At 52.0% G+C, this 16,862-nt stretch overlaps 1 protein-coding gene across 5 annotated transcripts in view; it reads left to right on the forward strand.

Annotated features, from left to right (window-relative positions):
• The window catches only part of LOC149462921 (uncharacterized), a 383,187-nt gene that overhangs the window by 311,103 nt on the left and 55,222 nt on the right, over positions 1-16,862 (forward strand). For all 5 annotated transcript variants that reach the window (XR_016312557.1, XM_089676272.1, XM_089676270.1 and 2 more), the window contains one exon: positions 16,602-16,701. Coding sequence is in view for 4 of the 5 variants with exons in the window: in XM_089676272.1 (XP_089532398.1) it covers positions 16,602-16,701 (100 nt within the window). In the remaining variant the exon portion in view is untranslated. The remainder of the gene's footprint in view (positions 1-16,601; positions 16,702-16,862) is intronic.

A 16,862-nucleotide genomic window follows, 5' to 3' on the forward strand; every position in this document is an offset into this window, starting at 1 on the left:
CAAACTCAATAAATATCTTGTCAACAAGAGGCTAACACATAGTCAACCAGAAGAGAAGTTTTGGCTTAGGTGACAAACAGTGGCCCTTCCATATCACAAATGGTTTACTGTGAGTTAAAAGAGGCTAGACAAGTAGCAATTTGTGATTTAGGTATGAGCATTCACAAAACAAACAAATAATTACTGATTAAAATAATAAACTATACAACACACAAGAGATTGTTAACTGAAAATATTGATCAAATGCATTGGATACAAATGTAAATGCTCTATTAAAAAATGATCACTTCATCAACCTGAGTTACGGTAATTTCTCTGACTCATATGTAGATTTTTGTTCAATCAATCAGAAGCATTTAATATAAGTCTGCCTTGGCTGATCAACTTAGAAGAACCAAAATCGATTGAGAGCTCAGTAAATCAATTGAATGGAGAGTCTTTGCTATGCGATTTACATTTAGCTTGATCAATTTAGTCACATTAAATGATTGCTTGCATGATGATATTGATATATATGTGGCCACACAGGAATGCAACACAAAGTGTGTTGGTGCTGCAGTGATTGTTTGCCATGAAGAAAGGTGTTAAAACCATGTTTTAAACCTTTCGCTGCCATATCCATTTTTGCATTTTTTTGCACACGTTTAAAAAATAATTTTAGGCCTAAATATTACAATATACCCCCAAAACATTATATATTTTCTGAAAGCAGACACCATAGAGAATAAAATAGTGATAGTTCCAATTTTTTATGTCACACGATATTACCGCAAAATTTCAGTAAAAAACACACTAAAGTGAATATTAGGGCAAACAAACACAATAAATTACCTACATTTTTGTTAAAATATAAAAGAGGAGGTTGCGCAGAGTAAAATGATACCAAGCATGCCAAACCTTAAACTGGTATGTGCCTATGCAATGGTGACAAATAGAGATGAGCGAATCGAACATGGCGAAGTGGAATTCGTTTCGAAGATCAGGAGAAATTCGATTCGCGCCGAATCCGAAAATTAGCAAACTTCGGATGCACGAATCGAATTTTCCCAAAATGGCAGCGACATGTGTGGCGACGGAGCGGGGATCTCTGGGAAGGCGTGCAGACAAGGCGCGCTGACCCATAATGCATTCATTCATGACATGTGATCGCATTAGCCAATCAGCAGCCAGTCAGCCAGCACTGTGTAATGGTGGAGCTATAAATTGCGGCCATCTTACAATTCTCCATTAGCCTCCGGTCATTCAAGAGAGACAGACCTGTCTGTATTAGGGACAGAGTTAGGGCCAGAGAGACTTTAGGGCCACAGAATCATTACTTAGGGACACAGAATCGTTACTCAGGGACACAGAATTGTTACTCAGGGACAGACACAGAATTGTTACTCGGGGACACAGAATTGTTACTGAGGGACACAGAATCGTTACTGAGGGACACAGAATCGTTACTGAGGGACACAGAATTGTTACTCAGGGACACAGAATTGTTACTCAGGGACACAGAATTGTTACTCAGGGACACAGAATTGTTACTGAGTGACACAGAATTGTTACTCAGGGACACAGAATTGTTACTCAGGGACACACATTGTTACTCAGGGACAGACACAGAATTGTTACTTAAGGACACAGAATTGTCACTCAGGGACACAGAATTGTTACTGAGGGACACAGAATTGTTACTCAGGGACACAGAATCGTTACTCAGGGACACAGAATCGTTACTCAGGGACGCAGAATCGTTACTCAGGGACGCAGAATCGTTACTCAGGGACACAGAATTGTTACTCAGGGACACAGAATTGTTACTCAGGGACACAGAATCGTTACTGAGGGACACAGAATCGTTACTCAGGGACACAGAATCGTTACTCAGGGACACAGAATTGTTACTCAGGGACACAGAAATTTTACTCAGGGACACAGAATTGTTACTCAGGGACAGACACAGAATTGTTACTCAGGGACACAGAATTGTTACTCAGGGACACAGAATTGTTACTGAGGGACACAGAATCGTTACTGAGGGACACAGAATTGTTACTCAGGGACACAGAATTGTTACTCAGGGACACAGAATCGTTACTCAGGGACACAGAATCGTTACTCAGGGACACAGAATCGTTACTCAGGGACACAGAATTGTTACTCAGGGACACAGAATCGTTACTCAGGGACACAGAATTGTTACTGAGGGACACAGAATCGTTACTCAGGGACACAGAATCGTTACTCAGGGACACAGAATCGTTACTGAGGGACACAGAATCGTTACTGAGGGACACAGAATCGTTACTCAGGGACACAGAATTGTTACTCAGGGACACAGAATTGTTACTCAGGGACAGACACAGAATTGTTACTCAGGGACATAGAATTGTTACTCAGGGACACAGAATCGTTACTCAGGGACACAGAATCGTTACTGAGGGACACAGAATTGTTACTCAGGGACACAGAATTGTTACTCAGGGACACATAATTGTTACTCAGGGACAGACACAGAATTGTTACTCAGGGACATAGAATTGTTACTCAGGGACACAGAATTGTTACTGAGGGACACAGAATCGTTACTCAGGGACACAGAATCGTTACTCAGGGACGCAGAATCGTTACTGAGGGACGCAGAATCGTTACTCAGGGACACAGAATTGTTACTCAGGGACACAGAATCGTTACTCAGGGACACAGAATCGTTACTCAGGGACACAGAATTGTTACTCAGGGACAGACACAGAATTGTTACTCAGGGACATAGAATTGTTACTCAGGGACACAGAATTGTTACTGAGGGACACAGAATCGTTACTCAGGGACACAGAATTGTTACTCAGGGACACAGAATTGTTACTCAGGGACACAGAATCGTTACTCAGGGACACAGAATCGTTACTGAGGGACACAGAATTGTTACTCAGGGACACAGAATTGTTACTCAGGGACACAGAATCGTTACTGAGGGACACAGAATCGTTACTCAGGGACACAGAATCGTTACTCAGGGACACAGAATCGTTACTCAGGGACACAGAATTGTTACTCAGGGACACATAATCGTTACTCAGGGACACAGAATCGTTACTCAGGGACACAGAATCGTTACTCAGGGACACAGAATCGTTACTGAGGGACACAGAATCGTTACTCAGGGACACAGAATCGTTGAATTAAAGAGTATGTCAGACAACACGCAGAGGAGTGGCAGAGGAGGCAATGTTTCAGGAGCGAGCAGAACAGACACAGAATTGTTACTTAAGGACACAGAATTGTTACTCAGGGACACAGAATTGTTACTCAGGGACAGACACAGAATTGTTACTCGGGGACACAGAATTGTTACTGAGGGACACAGAATCGTTACTGAGGGACACAGAATCGTTACTGAGGGACACAGAATTGTTACTCAGGGACACAGAATTGTTACTCAGGGACACAGAATTGTTACTGAGTGACACAGAATTGTTACTCAGGGACACAGAATTGTTACTCAGGGACACACATTGTTACTCAGGGACAGACACAGAATTGTTACTTAAGGACACAGAATTGTCACTCAGGGACACAGAATTGTTACTGAGGGACACAGAATTGTTACTCAGGGACACAGAATCGTTACTCAGGGACACAGAATCGTTACTCAGGGACGCAGAATCGTTACTCAGGGACGCAGAATCGTTACTCAGGGACGCAGAATTGTTACTCAGGGACGCAGAATCGTTACTGAGGGACACAGAATCGTTACTCAGGGACACAGAATCGTTACTCAGGGACACAGAATTGTTACTCAGGGACACAGAATTGTTACTCAGGGACACAGAATCGTTACTGAGGGACACAGAATCGTTACTCAGGGACACAGAATCGTTACTCAGGGACACAGAATTGTTACTCAGGGACACAGAAATTTTACTCAGGGACACAGAATTGTTACTCAGGGACAGACACAGAATTGTTACTCAGGGACACAGAATTGTTACTCAGGGACACAGAATTGTTACTGAGGGACACAGAATCGTTACTGAGGGACACAGAATTGTTACTCAGGGACACAGAATTGTTACTCAGGGACACAGAATCGTTACTCAGGGACACAGAATCGTTACTCAGGGACACAGAATTGTTACTGAGGGACACAGAATCGTTACTCAGGGACACAGAATCGTTACTCAGGGACACAGAATCGTTACTGAGGGACACAGAATCGTTACTGAGGGACACAGAATCGTTACTCAGGGACAGACACAGAATTGTTACTCAGGGACATAGAATTGTTACTCAGGGACACAGAATCGTTACTCAGGGACACAGAATCGTTACTGAGGGACACAGAATTGTTACTCAGGGACACAGAATTGTTACTCAGGGACACATAATTGTTACTCAGGGACAGACACAGAATTGTTACTCAGGGACATAGAATTGTTACTCAGGGACACAGAATTGTTACTGAGGGACACAGAATCGTTACTCAGGGACACAGAATCGTTACTCAGGGACGCAGAATCGTTACTGAGGGACGCAGAATCGTTACTCAGGGACACAGAATTGTTACTCAGGGACACAGAATCGTTACTCAGGGACACAGAATCGTTACTCAGGGACACAGAATTGTTACTCAGGGACAGACACAGAATTGTTACTCAGGGACATAGAATTGTTACTCAGGGACACAGAATCGTTACTCAGGGACACAGAATTGTTACTCAGGGACACAGAATTGTTACTCAGGGACACAGAATCGTTACTCAGGGACACAGAATCGTTACTCAGGGACACAGAATTGTTACTCAGGGACACAGAATTGTTACTCAGGGACACAGAATCGTTACTGAGGGACACAGAATCGTTACTGAGGGACACAGAATTGTTACTCAGGGACACAGAATCGTTACTCAGGGACACAGAATCGTTACTCAGGGACACAGAATTGTTACTGAGGGACACAGAATCGTTACTCAGGGACACAGAATCGTTACTCAGGGACACAGAATCGTTACTGAGGGACACAGAATCGTTACTCAGGGACACAGAATCGTTGAATTAAAGAGTATGTCAGACAACACGCAGAGGAGTGGCAGAGGAGGCAATGTTTCAGGAGCGAGCAGACGTGGCAGCAGAGGAAGGGGTCGAGGCAGCACTAGTCGCAGCCAGAGGCCAGTGCTCCCGGTGTCATCCAGCTGTCGTGTCTCCACCGACAACCCTGCCGTCATCGATTGGTTGGCTCGGTCGTCTTCCTCTTCCCAGGTCACCTCTGACACCTACAGCCAACGGTCGGTGGGTACGTCAGACACAACCGTTAGTTGGCATGGCCCGGGAGCAAGCCCACTGAAATCACGTGTCCTCTACCTGCCCCTGTCCTTTGGTGTTCCCTCACCAAGCGAAGTATTGCATGCTGTGGGCTCAGCCCCACTGTACAGTGAGGAAGAGCTAACAGAGGGCGGTCAGGAACGGGGGGAGACATCCGCCTCTTCAGCAGCCAGGCGAAGAAGTACTGGCGAGGAGAGTGGCTCAGTAGCCGGTCTAGAGACAGGTCTGTCTCCTGACCCACACGCAGCCGAGGGGGCTAGTAGTGAGGCGGAGACCCTAATTGATGATGATGAGGCTGATCGCACTTGGCAGCCTCGTCGTCATCAGGCTATTGCTTCCGCATCATCAGGAGAAGAGGGTCCCAGCTTGGCAGCGAGCAAAACAGTCGGTGGGTTGCCCAGGAGGCAGCAGGGTCGCAGCAGTGTCAGTGGAGGCAAACGGCCACGGAGTAGAGCACCAGCTCCACTGCAGCCTACCACCACGGCCAGTAGTGGTGCCGGTGTGCACGGAGGAAGTAGCAGTCAGCCAGTGAGGAGTAGCGGGGGCAAAGTTTCCTACTCGGCGGTGTGGCAATTTTTCGTCAAGCCGCCCGAGGAAGTAAACGTAGCCGTATGTCGACTATGTGGCCAGAAAGTCAAGCGTGGCCAGGGGGCCCATGTTGGGACTACAGCGTTGCGTCAGCATATGCAGCGTCGCCATTCGGTGGCCTGGGAAAACCGTGATAAAGATACGGCGGTTCTTCCTGCCCCAGCCCTCGCTCCATCACCCGCTCCGTTACTTGCTCCGTCACCCGACGTCAATCGCCCTCTATCAGCCAGTCAAGGCTCCAACACCTCTGCTGAGGGGAGTTGTCGCTCGTTGGCATCTTCCGCTCGTTCAGATGCTCCTTCTCCTGCTACTCCTCTTCACGGATTCCGTCAGCAGTCTTTCTTGGAATCCGTTTCCAAGAGACAACAGTTTGCGAGCACGCACCCGACGGTGCAGAAGCTGAACGTCCTCCTGTCCAAGTTGCTGGTGCTGCAGTCCCTCCCTTTCCAAGTGGTGGACTCAGCACCTTTCCGAGAAATGATGGCTTGTGCCGAGCCGCGGTGGAGAGTGCCAAGCCGGCATTTCTTCGCCAAAAAGGCAGTGCCAGCCCTGCATTCACATGTAGAAGAGATGGTGGGCCAGTCTTTGAGCATGTCGGTCTCTGCCAAAGTGCACGGCAGCGCCGACGTGTGGAGCTGTAACTACGGTCAGGGACAGTACATGTCATTTACGGCCCACTGGGTGAACGTGGTGCCGGCACAGCCGCACCAGCAACTTGGACAGGTCACGCCGCTTTTGCCTCCACGTTTGCACGTCCTTGGTCCAGCAAAGATGTCCGCCTCTACCACCTCTTCTTCCGCCGTGTCCTCAGCCGCCACCCCCGTGCCAAGTCCCATTACCCGACCGGCATATCACATGTGCAGGGCGCAACGGTGTCACGCTGTGCTGCACCTGGTATGCCTTGGCGAACGTAGTCACACAGGGGAGGAACTTCTGAGTGTAATGAACAGAGAAATCGACAGATGGCTGTCTCCGCGCAAACTGAAAATCGGAACCATGTTGACCGACAACGGAAAGAACATGGTGTCTGCTCTGCGTCAAGGAAGGTTGTGCCATGCGCCATGCATGGCTCATGTGTTCAATCTGGTTGTCAAGCGGTTCCTAAAATCCACCATCCCACTGCAAGACATCCTTAAAATGTCACGTAAACTTTGCATGCATTTCAGCCATTCCTACACCGCAAAGCACACCCTCCTTGAGCTGCAGCGGCAGAACGGAATTCCACAGCATTGCCTGATCTGCGACGTTGCAACAAGGTGGAATTCAACCCTACATATGTTAGACCGCCTTTACAAACAGCGAAAGGCCATCACCGATTTCCTGATGTTACAAGCGGATAACGGTACTCCCCTGTGTAACTTAGATGTCAGCCATTGGCAGCTCATGCGTGACACCTGCCGCTTGCTCAGGCCCTTTGAGGAGGCCACGCTATTCGTGAGTCGGCAGGACTATGGGATGAACGACGTCATTCCTCTGTTGCACGTCCTGGAACAAATGCTGTTAACAATGGCTGGTCAGGGTGCGGTAGACGGGGCGCACAGATCTCAACGCCACATGACCCCTGTGGGGGCAGGACAGGAAAAAGAGGAGGAGGTAGAGGAGGACATTGGTGCTCAGGAATTATTGAGTGAAATGGGTGGTTTTTCCACTCAGCGGACAGGAGTGGAGGAGCAGGAGCATCTGGTAGAGGAGGAGGAGGAGACAGAGGACCCAGACGCACCGTGGCAGTATGCTGTGGAGATGGAGGCAGGGAGTCCCTCGCATTCCTTGGCACAAATGGCCCATAGCATGCTCGGTTGCTTGCTTAGCGACAGCCGAATAATAACCATCAGACAGAGGGATGACTTTTGGCTGTCCACCTTGTTGGACCCTCGCTACCGTTCAAAAATGGTGGCCTTTTTCACACCTGCTGAGAGGGAGGCCAAAATAACGTACTATAAAAACCACCTATGTAGTCAGTTGGTCTCTGCCTTTCTGCGCCAACGTCCATCCTCAGACACTGTGGGCCCTGTGCGCTCGCGTTCCGCTGCCATGGCAGCAGGGGAGGGGTGGGGTGGTAGGAGCAGTGGCAGCTCCACCAGCAGCGGCTGCCTCAGTCTGCAGTCGATGATGAGTAGCTTTCTTCACCAGCGCAGTGAGGAAACTACTAACCAGCCGCAGCAGCAGCAGCATCAGGTGGACCTGGAGCAGGACCTCAAACAACAGGCTTGGGCCTACTTGGACAGCACCCTGCCAACCGAGGTAGACAATCCCCTTGACTACTGGGCAACGAAACTTGACCTTTGGCCCCAACTAGCTGAATTTGCCCTTGAAAGGCTGTCATGCCCGGCCAGTAGCGTGGCATCGGAGCGCGTGTTTAGTGCGGCAGGAGGTATTGTAACTCCGCGGAGGACACGACTGTCCACCCAAAGTGTGGAGAGACTCACGTTTGTGAAAATGAATCAGGCGTGGATTAGTCTGGATTTCAAACCACCAGTTCCTGACACAACTGACTAAATCCGCCATGAATCATGCCCCAAACATGTTATTATTTTTAACATAGGCCTCTGTATGGCCTTCAATTTAAGCTGCTTATGCTTCGCCACTCTGCCATGGGCGCCTGTACCGCCTCCTCTTGCTGCTGCCAGGTCCAGAGTGTGTCATGGGTCCCTGTACGGCCTCCCATTGCTGCTGTCTCCATCACCACACTCTGCCATGTGCCACTTTCAGGTCTCCTCACACTGCTGGTGGGTTCCATTTTGTCATAGGGTGCTGGCAGATTACGGGCCTCCCATTGCTGCTGCCAGGCCCGTAATCTGCCATGGGCCCCCGTACCGACTCCTCATGCTGCTGCCAGGCCCGTAATCTGTCATGGGCCCCTGTACCGCCTCCTCATGCTGCTGCCAGGTCCAGAGTGTGTCATGGGTCCCTGTACGGCCTCCCATTGCTGCTGCCACGCCCGTAATCTGCCATGGGCCCCCGTACCGACTCCTCATGCTGCTGCCAGGCCCGTAATCTGTCATGGGCCCCTGTACCGCCTCCTCATGCTGCTGCCAGGTCCAGAGTGTGTCATGGGTCCCTGTACGGCCTCCCATTGCTGCTGTCTCCATCGCCACACTCTGCCATGTGCCACTTTCAGGTCTCCTCACACTGCTGGTGGGTTCCATTTTGTCATAGGGTGCTGGCAGATTACGGGCCTCCCATTGCTGCTGCCAGGTCCGTAATCTGCCATGGGCCCCCGTACCGACTCCTCATGCTGCTGCCAGGCCCGTAATCTGTCATGGGCCCCTGTACCGCCTCCTCATGCTGCTGCCAGGTCCAGAGTGTGTCATGGGTCCCTGTACGGCCTCCCATTGCTGCTGTCTCCATCGCCACAGTCTGCCATGTGCCACTTTCAGGTCTCCTCACACTGCTGGTGGGTTCCATTTTGTCATAGGGTGCTGGCAGATTACGGGCCTCCCATTGCTGCTGCCAGGCCCGTAATCTGCCATGGGCCCCCGTACCGACTCCTCATTTTGCTGCCAGGCCCGTAATCTGTCATGGGCCCCTGTACCGCCTCCTCATGCTGCTGCCAGGTCCAGAGTGTGTCATGGGTCCCTGTACGGCCTCCCATTGCTGCTGTCTCCATCGCCACACTCTGCCATGTGCCACTTTCAGGTCTCCTCACACTGCTGGTGGGTTCCATTTTGTCATAGGGTGCTGGCAGATTACGGGCCTCCCATTGCTGCTGCCAGGCCCGTAATCTGCCATGGGCCCCCGTACCGACTCCTCATGCTGCTGCCAGGCCCGTAATCTGTCATGGGCCCCTGTACCGCCTCCTCATGCTGCTGCCAGGTCCAGAGTGTGTCATGGGTCCCTGTACGGCCTGCCATTGCTGCTGCCAGGCCCGTAATCTGCCATGGGCCCCCGTACCGACTCCTCATGCTGCTGCCAGGCCCGTAATCTGTCATGGGCCCCTGTACCGCCTCCTCATGCTGCTGCCAGGTCCAGAGTGTGTCATGGGTCCCTGTACGGCCTCCCATTGCTGCTGTCTCCATCGCCACACTCTGCCATGTGCCACTTTCAGGTCTCCTCACACTGCTGGTGGGTTCCATTTTGTCATAGGGTGCTGGCAGATTACGGGCCTCCCATTGCTGCTGCCAGGCCCGTAATCTGCCATGGGCCCCCGTACCGACTCCTCATGCTGCTGCCAGGCCCGTAATCTGTCATGGGCCCCTGTACCGCCTCCTCATGCTGCTGCCAGGTCCAGAGTGTGTCATGGGTCCCTGTACGGCCTCCCATTGCTGCTGTCTCCATCGCCACACTCTGCCATGTGCCACTTTCAGGTCTCCTCACACTGCTGGTGGGTTCCATTTTGTCATAGGGTGCTGTATGGCCTCCCATTGCTGCTGCCAGGCCCGTAATCTGCCATGGGCCCCCGTACCGACTCCTCATGCTGCTGCCAGGCCCGTAAACTGTCATGGGCCCCTGTACCGCCTCCTCATGCTGCTGCCAGGTCCAGAGTGTGTCATGGGTCCCTGTACGGCCTCCCATTGCTGCTGTCTCCATCGCCACACTCTGCCATGTGCCACTTTCAGGTCTCCTCACACTGCTGGTGGGTTCCATTTTGTCATAGGGTGCTGGCAGATTACGGGCCTCCCATTGCTGCTGCCAGGCCCGTAATCTGCCATGGGCCCCCGTACCGACTCCTCATGCTGCTGCCAGGCCCGTAATCTGTCATGGGCCCCTGTACCGCCTCCTCATGCTGCTGCCAGGTCCAGAGTGTGTCATGGGTCCCTGTACGGCCTCCCATTGCTGCTGTCTCCATCGCCACACTCTGCCATGTGTCACTTTCAGGTCTCCTCACACTGCTGGTGGGTTCCATTTTGTCATAGGGTGCTGTATGGCCTCCCATTGCTGCTGCCAGGCCCGTAATCTGCCATGGGCCCCCGTACCGACTCCTCATGCTGCTGCCAGGCCCGTAAACTGTCATGGGCCCCTGTACCGCCTCCTCATGCTGCTGCCAGGTCCAGAGTGTGTCATGGGTCCCTGTACAGCCTCCCATTGCTGCTGTCTCCATCGCCACACTCTGCCATGTGCCACTTTCAGGTCTCCTCACACTGCTGGTGGGTTCCATTTTGTCATAGGGTGCTGGCAGATTACGGGCCTCCCATTGCTGCTGCCAGGCCCGTAATCTGCCATGGGCCCCCGTACCGACTCCTCATGCTGCTGCCAGGCCCGTAATCTGTCATGGGCCCCTGTACTGCCTCCTCATGCTGCTGCCAGGTCCAGAGTGTGTCATGGGTCCCTGTACGGCCTCCCATTGCTGCTGTCTCCATCGCCACACTCTGCCATGTGCCACTTTCAGGTCTCCTCACACTGCTGGTGGGTTCCATTTTGTCATAGGGTGCTGGCAGATTACGGGCCTCCCATTGCTGCTGCCAGGCCCGTAATCTGCCATGGGCCCCCGTACTGACTCCTCATGCTGCTGCCAGGCCTGTAATCTGTCATGGGCCCCTGTACCGCCTCCTCATGCTGCTGCCAGGTCCAGAGTGTGTCATGGGTCCCTGTACGGCCTCCCATTGCTGCTGTCTCCATCGCCACACTCTGCCATGTGCCACTTTCAGGTCTCCTCACACTGCTGGTGGGTTTCATTTTGTCATAGGGTGCTGTATGGCCTCCCATTGCTGCTGCCAGGCCCGTAATCTGCCATGGGCCCCCGTACCGACTCCTCATGCTGCTGCCAGGCCCGTAATCTGTCATGGGCCCCTGTACCGCCTCCTCATGCTGCTGCCAGGTCCAGAGTGTGTCATGGGTCCCTGTACGGCCTCCCATTGCTGCTGTCTCCATCGCCACACTCTGCCATGTGCCACTTTCAGGTCTCCTCACACTGCTGGTGGGTTCCATTTTGTCATAGGGTGCTGTATGGCCTCCCATTGCTGCTGCCAGGCCCGTAATCTGCCATGGGCCCCCGTACCGACTCCTCATGCTGCTGCCAGACCCGTAATCTGTCATGGGCCCCTGTACCGACTCCTCATGCTGCTGCCAGGCCCGTAATCTGTCATGGGCCCCTGTACCGCCTCCTCATGCTGCTGCCAGGTCCAGAGTGTGTCATGGGTCCCTGTACGGCCTCCCATTGCTGCTGTCTCCATCGCCACACTCTGCCATGTGTCACTTTCAGGTCTCCTCACACTGCTGGTGGGTTCCATTTTGTCATAGGGTGCTGGCAGATTACGGGCCTCCCATTGCTGCTGCCAGGCCCGTAATCTGCCATGGGCCCCCGTACCGACTCCTCATGCTGCTGCCAGGCCCGTAATCTGTCATGGGCCCCTGTACCGCCTCCTCATGCTGCTGCCAGGTCCAGAGTGTGTCATGGGTCCCTGTACAGCCTCCCATTGCTGCTGTCTCCATCGCCACACTCTGCCATGTGCCACTTTCAGGTCTCCTCACACTGCTGGTGGGTTCCATTTTGTCATAGGGTGCTGGCAGATTACGGGCCTCCCATTGCTGCTGCCAGGCCCGTAATCTGCCATGGGCCCCCGTACCGACTCCTCATGCTGCTGCCAGGCCCGTAATCTGTCATGGGCCCCTGTACCGCCTCCTCATGCTGCTGCCAGGTCCAGAGTGTGTCATGGGTCCCTGTACGGCCTCCCATTGCTGCTGTCTCCATCGCCACACTCTGCCATGTGCCACTTTCAGGTCTCCTCACACTGCTGGTGGGTTCCATTTTGTCATAGGGTGCTGGCAGATTACGGGCCTCCCATTGCTGCTGCCAGGCCCGTAATCTGCCATGGGCCCCCGTACCGACTCCTCATGCTGCTGCCAGGCCCGTAACCTGTCATGGGCCCCTGTACCGCCTCCTCATGCTGCTGCCAGGTCCAGAGTGTGTCATGGGTCCCTGTACGGCCTCCCATTGCTGCTGTCTCCATCGCCACACTCTGCCATGTGCCACTTTCAGGTCTCCTCACACTGCTGGTGGGTTCCATTTTGTCATAGGGTGCTGGCAGATTACGGGCCTCCCATTGCTGCTGCCAGGCCCGTAATCTGCCATGGGCCCCCGTACCGACTCCTCATGCTGCTGCCAGGCCCGTAATCTGTCATGGGCCCCTGTACCGCCTCCTCATGCTGCTGCCAGGTCCAGAGTGTGTCATGGGTCCCTGTACGGCCTCCCATTGCTGCTGTCTCCATCGCCACACTCTGCCATGTGCCACTTTCAGGTCTCCTCACACTGCTGGTGGGTTCCATTTTGTCATAGGGTGCTGTATGGCCTCCCATTGCTGCTGCCAGGCCCGTAATCTGCCATGGGCCCCCGTACCGACTCCTCATGCTGCTGCCAGGCCCGTAAACTGTCATGGGCCCCTGTACCGCCTCCTCATGCTGCTGCCAGGTCCAGAGTGTGTCATGGGTCCCTGTACGGCCTCCCATTGCTGCTGTCTCCATCGCCACACTCTGCCATGTGCCACTTTCAGGTCTCCTCACACTGCTGGTGGGTTCCATTTTGTCATAGGGTGCTGGCAGATTACGGGCCTCCCATTGCTGCTGCCAGGCCCGTAATCTGCCATGGGCCCCCGTACCGACTCCTCATGCTGCTGCCAGGCCCGTAATCTGTCATGGGCCCCTGTACCGCCTCCTCATGCTGCTGCCAGGTCCAGAGTGTGTCATGGGTCCCTGTACGGCCTCCCATTGCTGCTGTCTCCATCGCCACACTCTGCCATGTGCCACTTTCAGGTCTCCTCACACTGCTGGTGGGTTCCATTTTGTCATAGGGTGCTGTATGGCCTCCCATTGCTGCTGCCAGGCCCGTAATCTGCCATGGGCCCCCGTACCGACTCCTCATGCTGCTGCCAGGCCCGTAAACTGTCATGGGCCCCTGTACCGCCTCCTCATGCTGCTGCCAGGTCCAGAGTGTGTCATGGGTCCCTGTACAGCCTCCCATTGCTGCTGTCTCCATCGCCACACTCTGCCATGTGCCACTTTCAGGTCTCCTCACACTGCTGGTGGGTTCCATTTTGTCATAGGGTGCTGGCAGATTACGGGCCTCCCATTGCTGCTGCCAGGCCCGTAATCTGCCATGGGCCCCCGTACCGACTCCTCATGCTGCTGCCAGGCCCGTAATCTGTCATGGGCCCCTGTACTGCCTCCTCATGCTGCTGCCAGGTCCAGAGTGTGTCATGGGTCCCTGTACGGCCTCCCATTGCTGCTGTCTCCATCGCCACACTCTGCCATGTGCCACTTTCAGGTCTCCTCACACTGCTGGTGGGTTCCATTTTGTCATAGGGTGCTGGCAGATTACGGGCCTCCCATTGCTGCTGCCAGGCCCGTAATCTGCCATGGGCCCCCGTACCGACTCCTCATGCTGCTGCCAGGCCTGTAATCTGTCATGGGCCCCTGTACCGCCTCCTCATGCTGCTGCCAGGTCCAGAGTGTGTCATGGGTCCCTGTACGGCCTCCCATTGCTGCTGTCTCCATCGCCACACTCTGCCATGTGCCACTTTCAGGTCTCCTCACACTGCTGGTGGGTTTCATTTTGTCATAGGGTGCTGTATGGCCTCCCATTGCTGCTGCCAGGCCCGTAATCTGCCATGGGCCCCCGTACCGACTCCTCATGCTGCTGCCAGGCCCGTAATCTGTCATGGGCCCCTGTACCGCCTCCTCATGCTGCTGCCAGGTCCAGAGTGTGTCATGGGTCCCTGTACGGCCTCCCATTGCTGCTGTCTCCATCGCCACACTCTGCCATGTGCCACTTTCAGGTCTCCTCACACTGCTGGTGGGTTCCATTTTGTCATAGGGTGCTGTATGGCCTCCCATTGCTGCTGCCAGGCCCGTAATCTGCCATGGGCCCCCGTACCGACTCCTCATGCTGCTGCCAGACCCGTAATCTGTCATGGGCCCCTGTACCGCCTCCTCATGCTGCTGCCAGGTCCAGAGTGTGTCATGGGTCCCTGTACGGCCTCCCATTGCTGCTGTCTCCATCGCCACACTCTGCCATGTGCCACTTTCAGGTCTCCTCACACTGCTGGTGGGTTCCATTTTTTCATAGGGTGCTGTATGGCCTCCCATTGCTGCTGCCTCCACCGCCACACTGTGGCTCCACACTCTGGTTTTGGCCCCGTGACTGCCCAAATGAGTGAAGTGTGCGGTGATTCTAAGATCGACGGCACTCATCTGCATGTCATACTGACTGACAGTATTATTTCTCTTCCCCAGCAGACTCCAAGAGCATTTAAATTAAAGGTACAGTGTTCTGCACTAATATAAAGGCTCTCTGAAGCCTAGAAACACCCTTTTTATAAGTTAAATTCGCAGCGAATATATTCGACTCGAATCAAATTTATTCCGCGAATTCGCCGAATCAGCCAAATCGAATTTTTTAATAATTCGCTCATCTCCAGTGACAAACTTCAGTAACCTAAATTTCTCTAGGCAATGCTTCAAAAGCCCCTATAAGTCATTAGTTTAGCATTACAGAGGAGGTGCTAGAATTATTGCTCTCACTCCAGAGTGTGCAGCGATATGTAACATGTGTATCTCAACTGACACTTCATCTGTCAATTGAGGAGTAAGTGGCATGACCAAAGACATGAAGTAAGCTTTCTGGCTCTTCTCTGCACCTTCAGTACAGTTCAGAACATTTGGGGACTATCTTGTGGATCCATATGCGTGTATAGTACTATTGCATTAACAGTTTGAAACCAGATTCTTGATATCTGGAGCATATGGAGGTTTTGTAGCTAAAAAGAAGATAAGCTCAATGTGCTTGCCAGAGAGAGTGATCCCAAGTTCTTGTTTCCATTTGGGAATAAAGGATAATTTCAAGTCTACACTGACTGCGTTTATGGGGAAAATCAAGCGATTTCTTTCCTGCAGCCTGTAAAGAATAAAGTACTGGTCAGAGTTTGGCTTCAATTTGTTAATGTATCTAAGACACCCCTCCCCCAAGGCTGAAAATGCTACTGTCCCAGGTTCCCCTGTGCTCATTCTTCTAGAGTGGGGGCACTCTAATAAGAAATTTGCAGTGAGAATTTTAACTTGCTAGAACAATTGAATACTCCAGGATAGGTCAATTCCTTCCCTCTTTGCAGATCATAACCCTGTATCTTCTGTGAATGTCCAGTTAATAGTTGTGCTTGCCCAGGTGTCCTACCCCTCTTCTCACCCCCCTACATAACCTTTTTAGTGACCACTCTGATTCTGCTGGAGCTACAGCACAGCCAAGATGGTGGTGCACAGCAGCGTCGGGCTTTTGGATGTCTACATAAGTGAGGCAGGTAATTATCATGCTTATAATATGTTAAATTTACATATAACCTTTAATGAATGGTCTGGCGAAAGTCTATTTTATTTTGCCTTTTCTATTGACTCCAAAGTATTTCACAGAAATTACTACATATTCACTTGTGCTCATTTCTAATTACCAGTGGTAACAAAGGCTAGATACAGTATGTTCAAACCAACGAGAATACATATACTGTATATCATAGTCTACAGTACATTAATGTCTACATCCTTATTACGTTTACTCATAATGCAGAGGAAGAAGGTTTTGAAAAAACATTAGGCTCAATTCACAAAGCTAATGCACCATATACTTATTTTCAGAAAGTGACAGTCGTTTTCAGTTAAAATGGAACTAAACTCATCAATTTCCAAAATCAGTTACATTTATGGAATGTTGTGAATGATAACTGTCACAGTTGCTTGTGCTTTCAACCAAACTGTCAAACCAACGAAAACTGTTGTCCTCACAGATCACATGTGCAGCACCATGGCAACTGCAGATCCAACAAAGGCTAAGGTCTCATGCATACAGGGCATTTGGAAAAGCCCCACTAAACATCGGAACTGCTGGTAAGAAAACACAGATAAAAAATGTGCTTTTAGCAGCGTTTTACACACACGTTTATGCATGTTCGTGGTTACAAGTGTAGCGATACCCCCGAAGGGGCTGCTTAAGTTTGTTCACTCCGCCACTCTGCCTCTCAACCCCAAGAACTGTCTCAGCCCACACT

Source organism: Staurois parvus, unplaced genomic scaffold (assembly GCF_062004578.1).
Source record: "Staurois parvus isolate SC_StPar_1 unplaced genomic scaffold, SC_StPar_1.0 ptg000165l, whole genome shotgun sequence".
NCBI classification, from domain to species: domain Eukaryota; kingdom Metazoa; phylum Chordata; class Amphibia; order Anura; family Ranidae; genus Staurois; species Staurois parvus.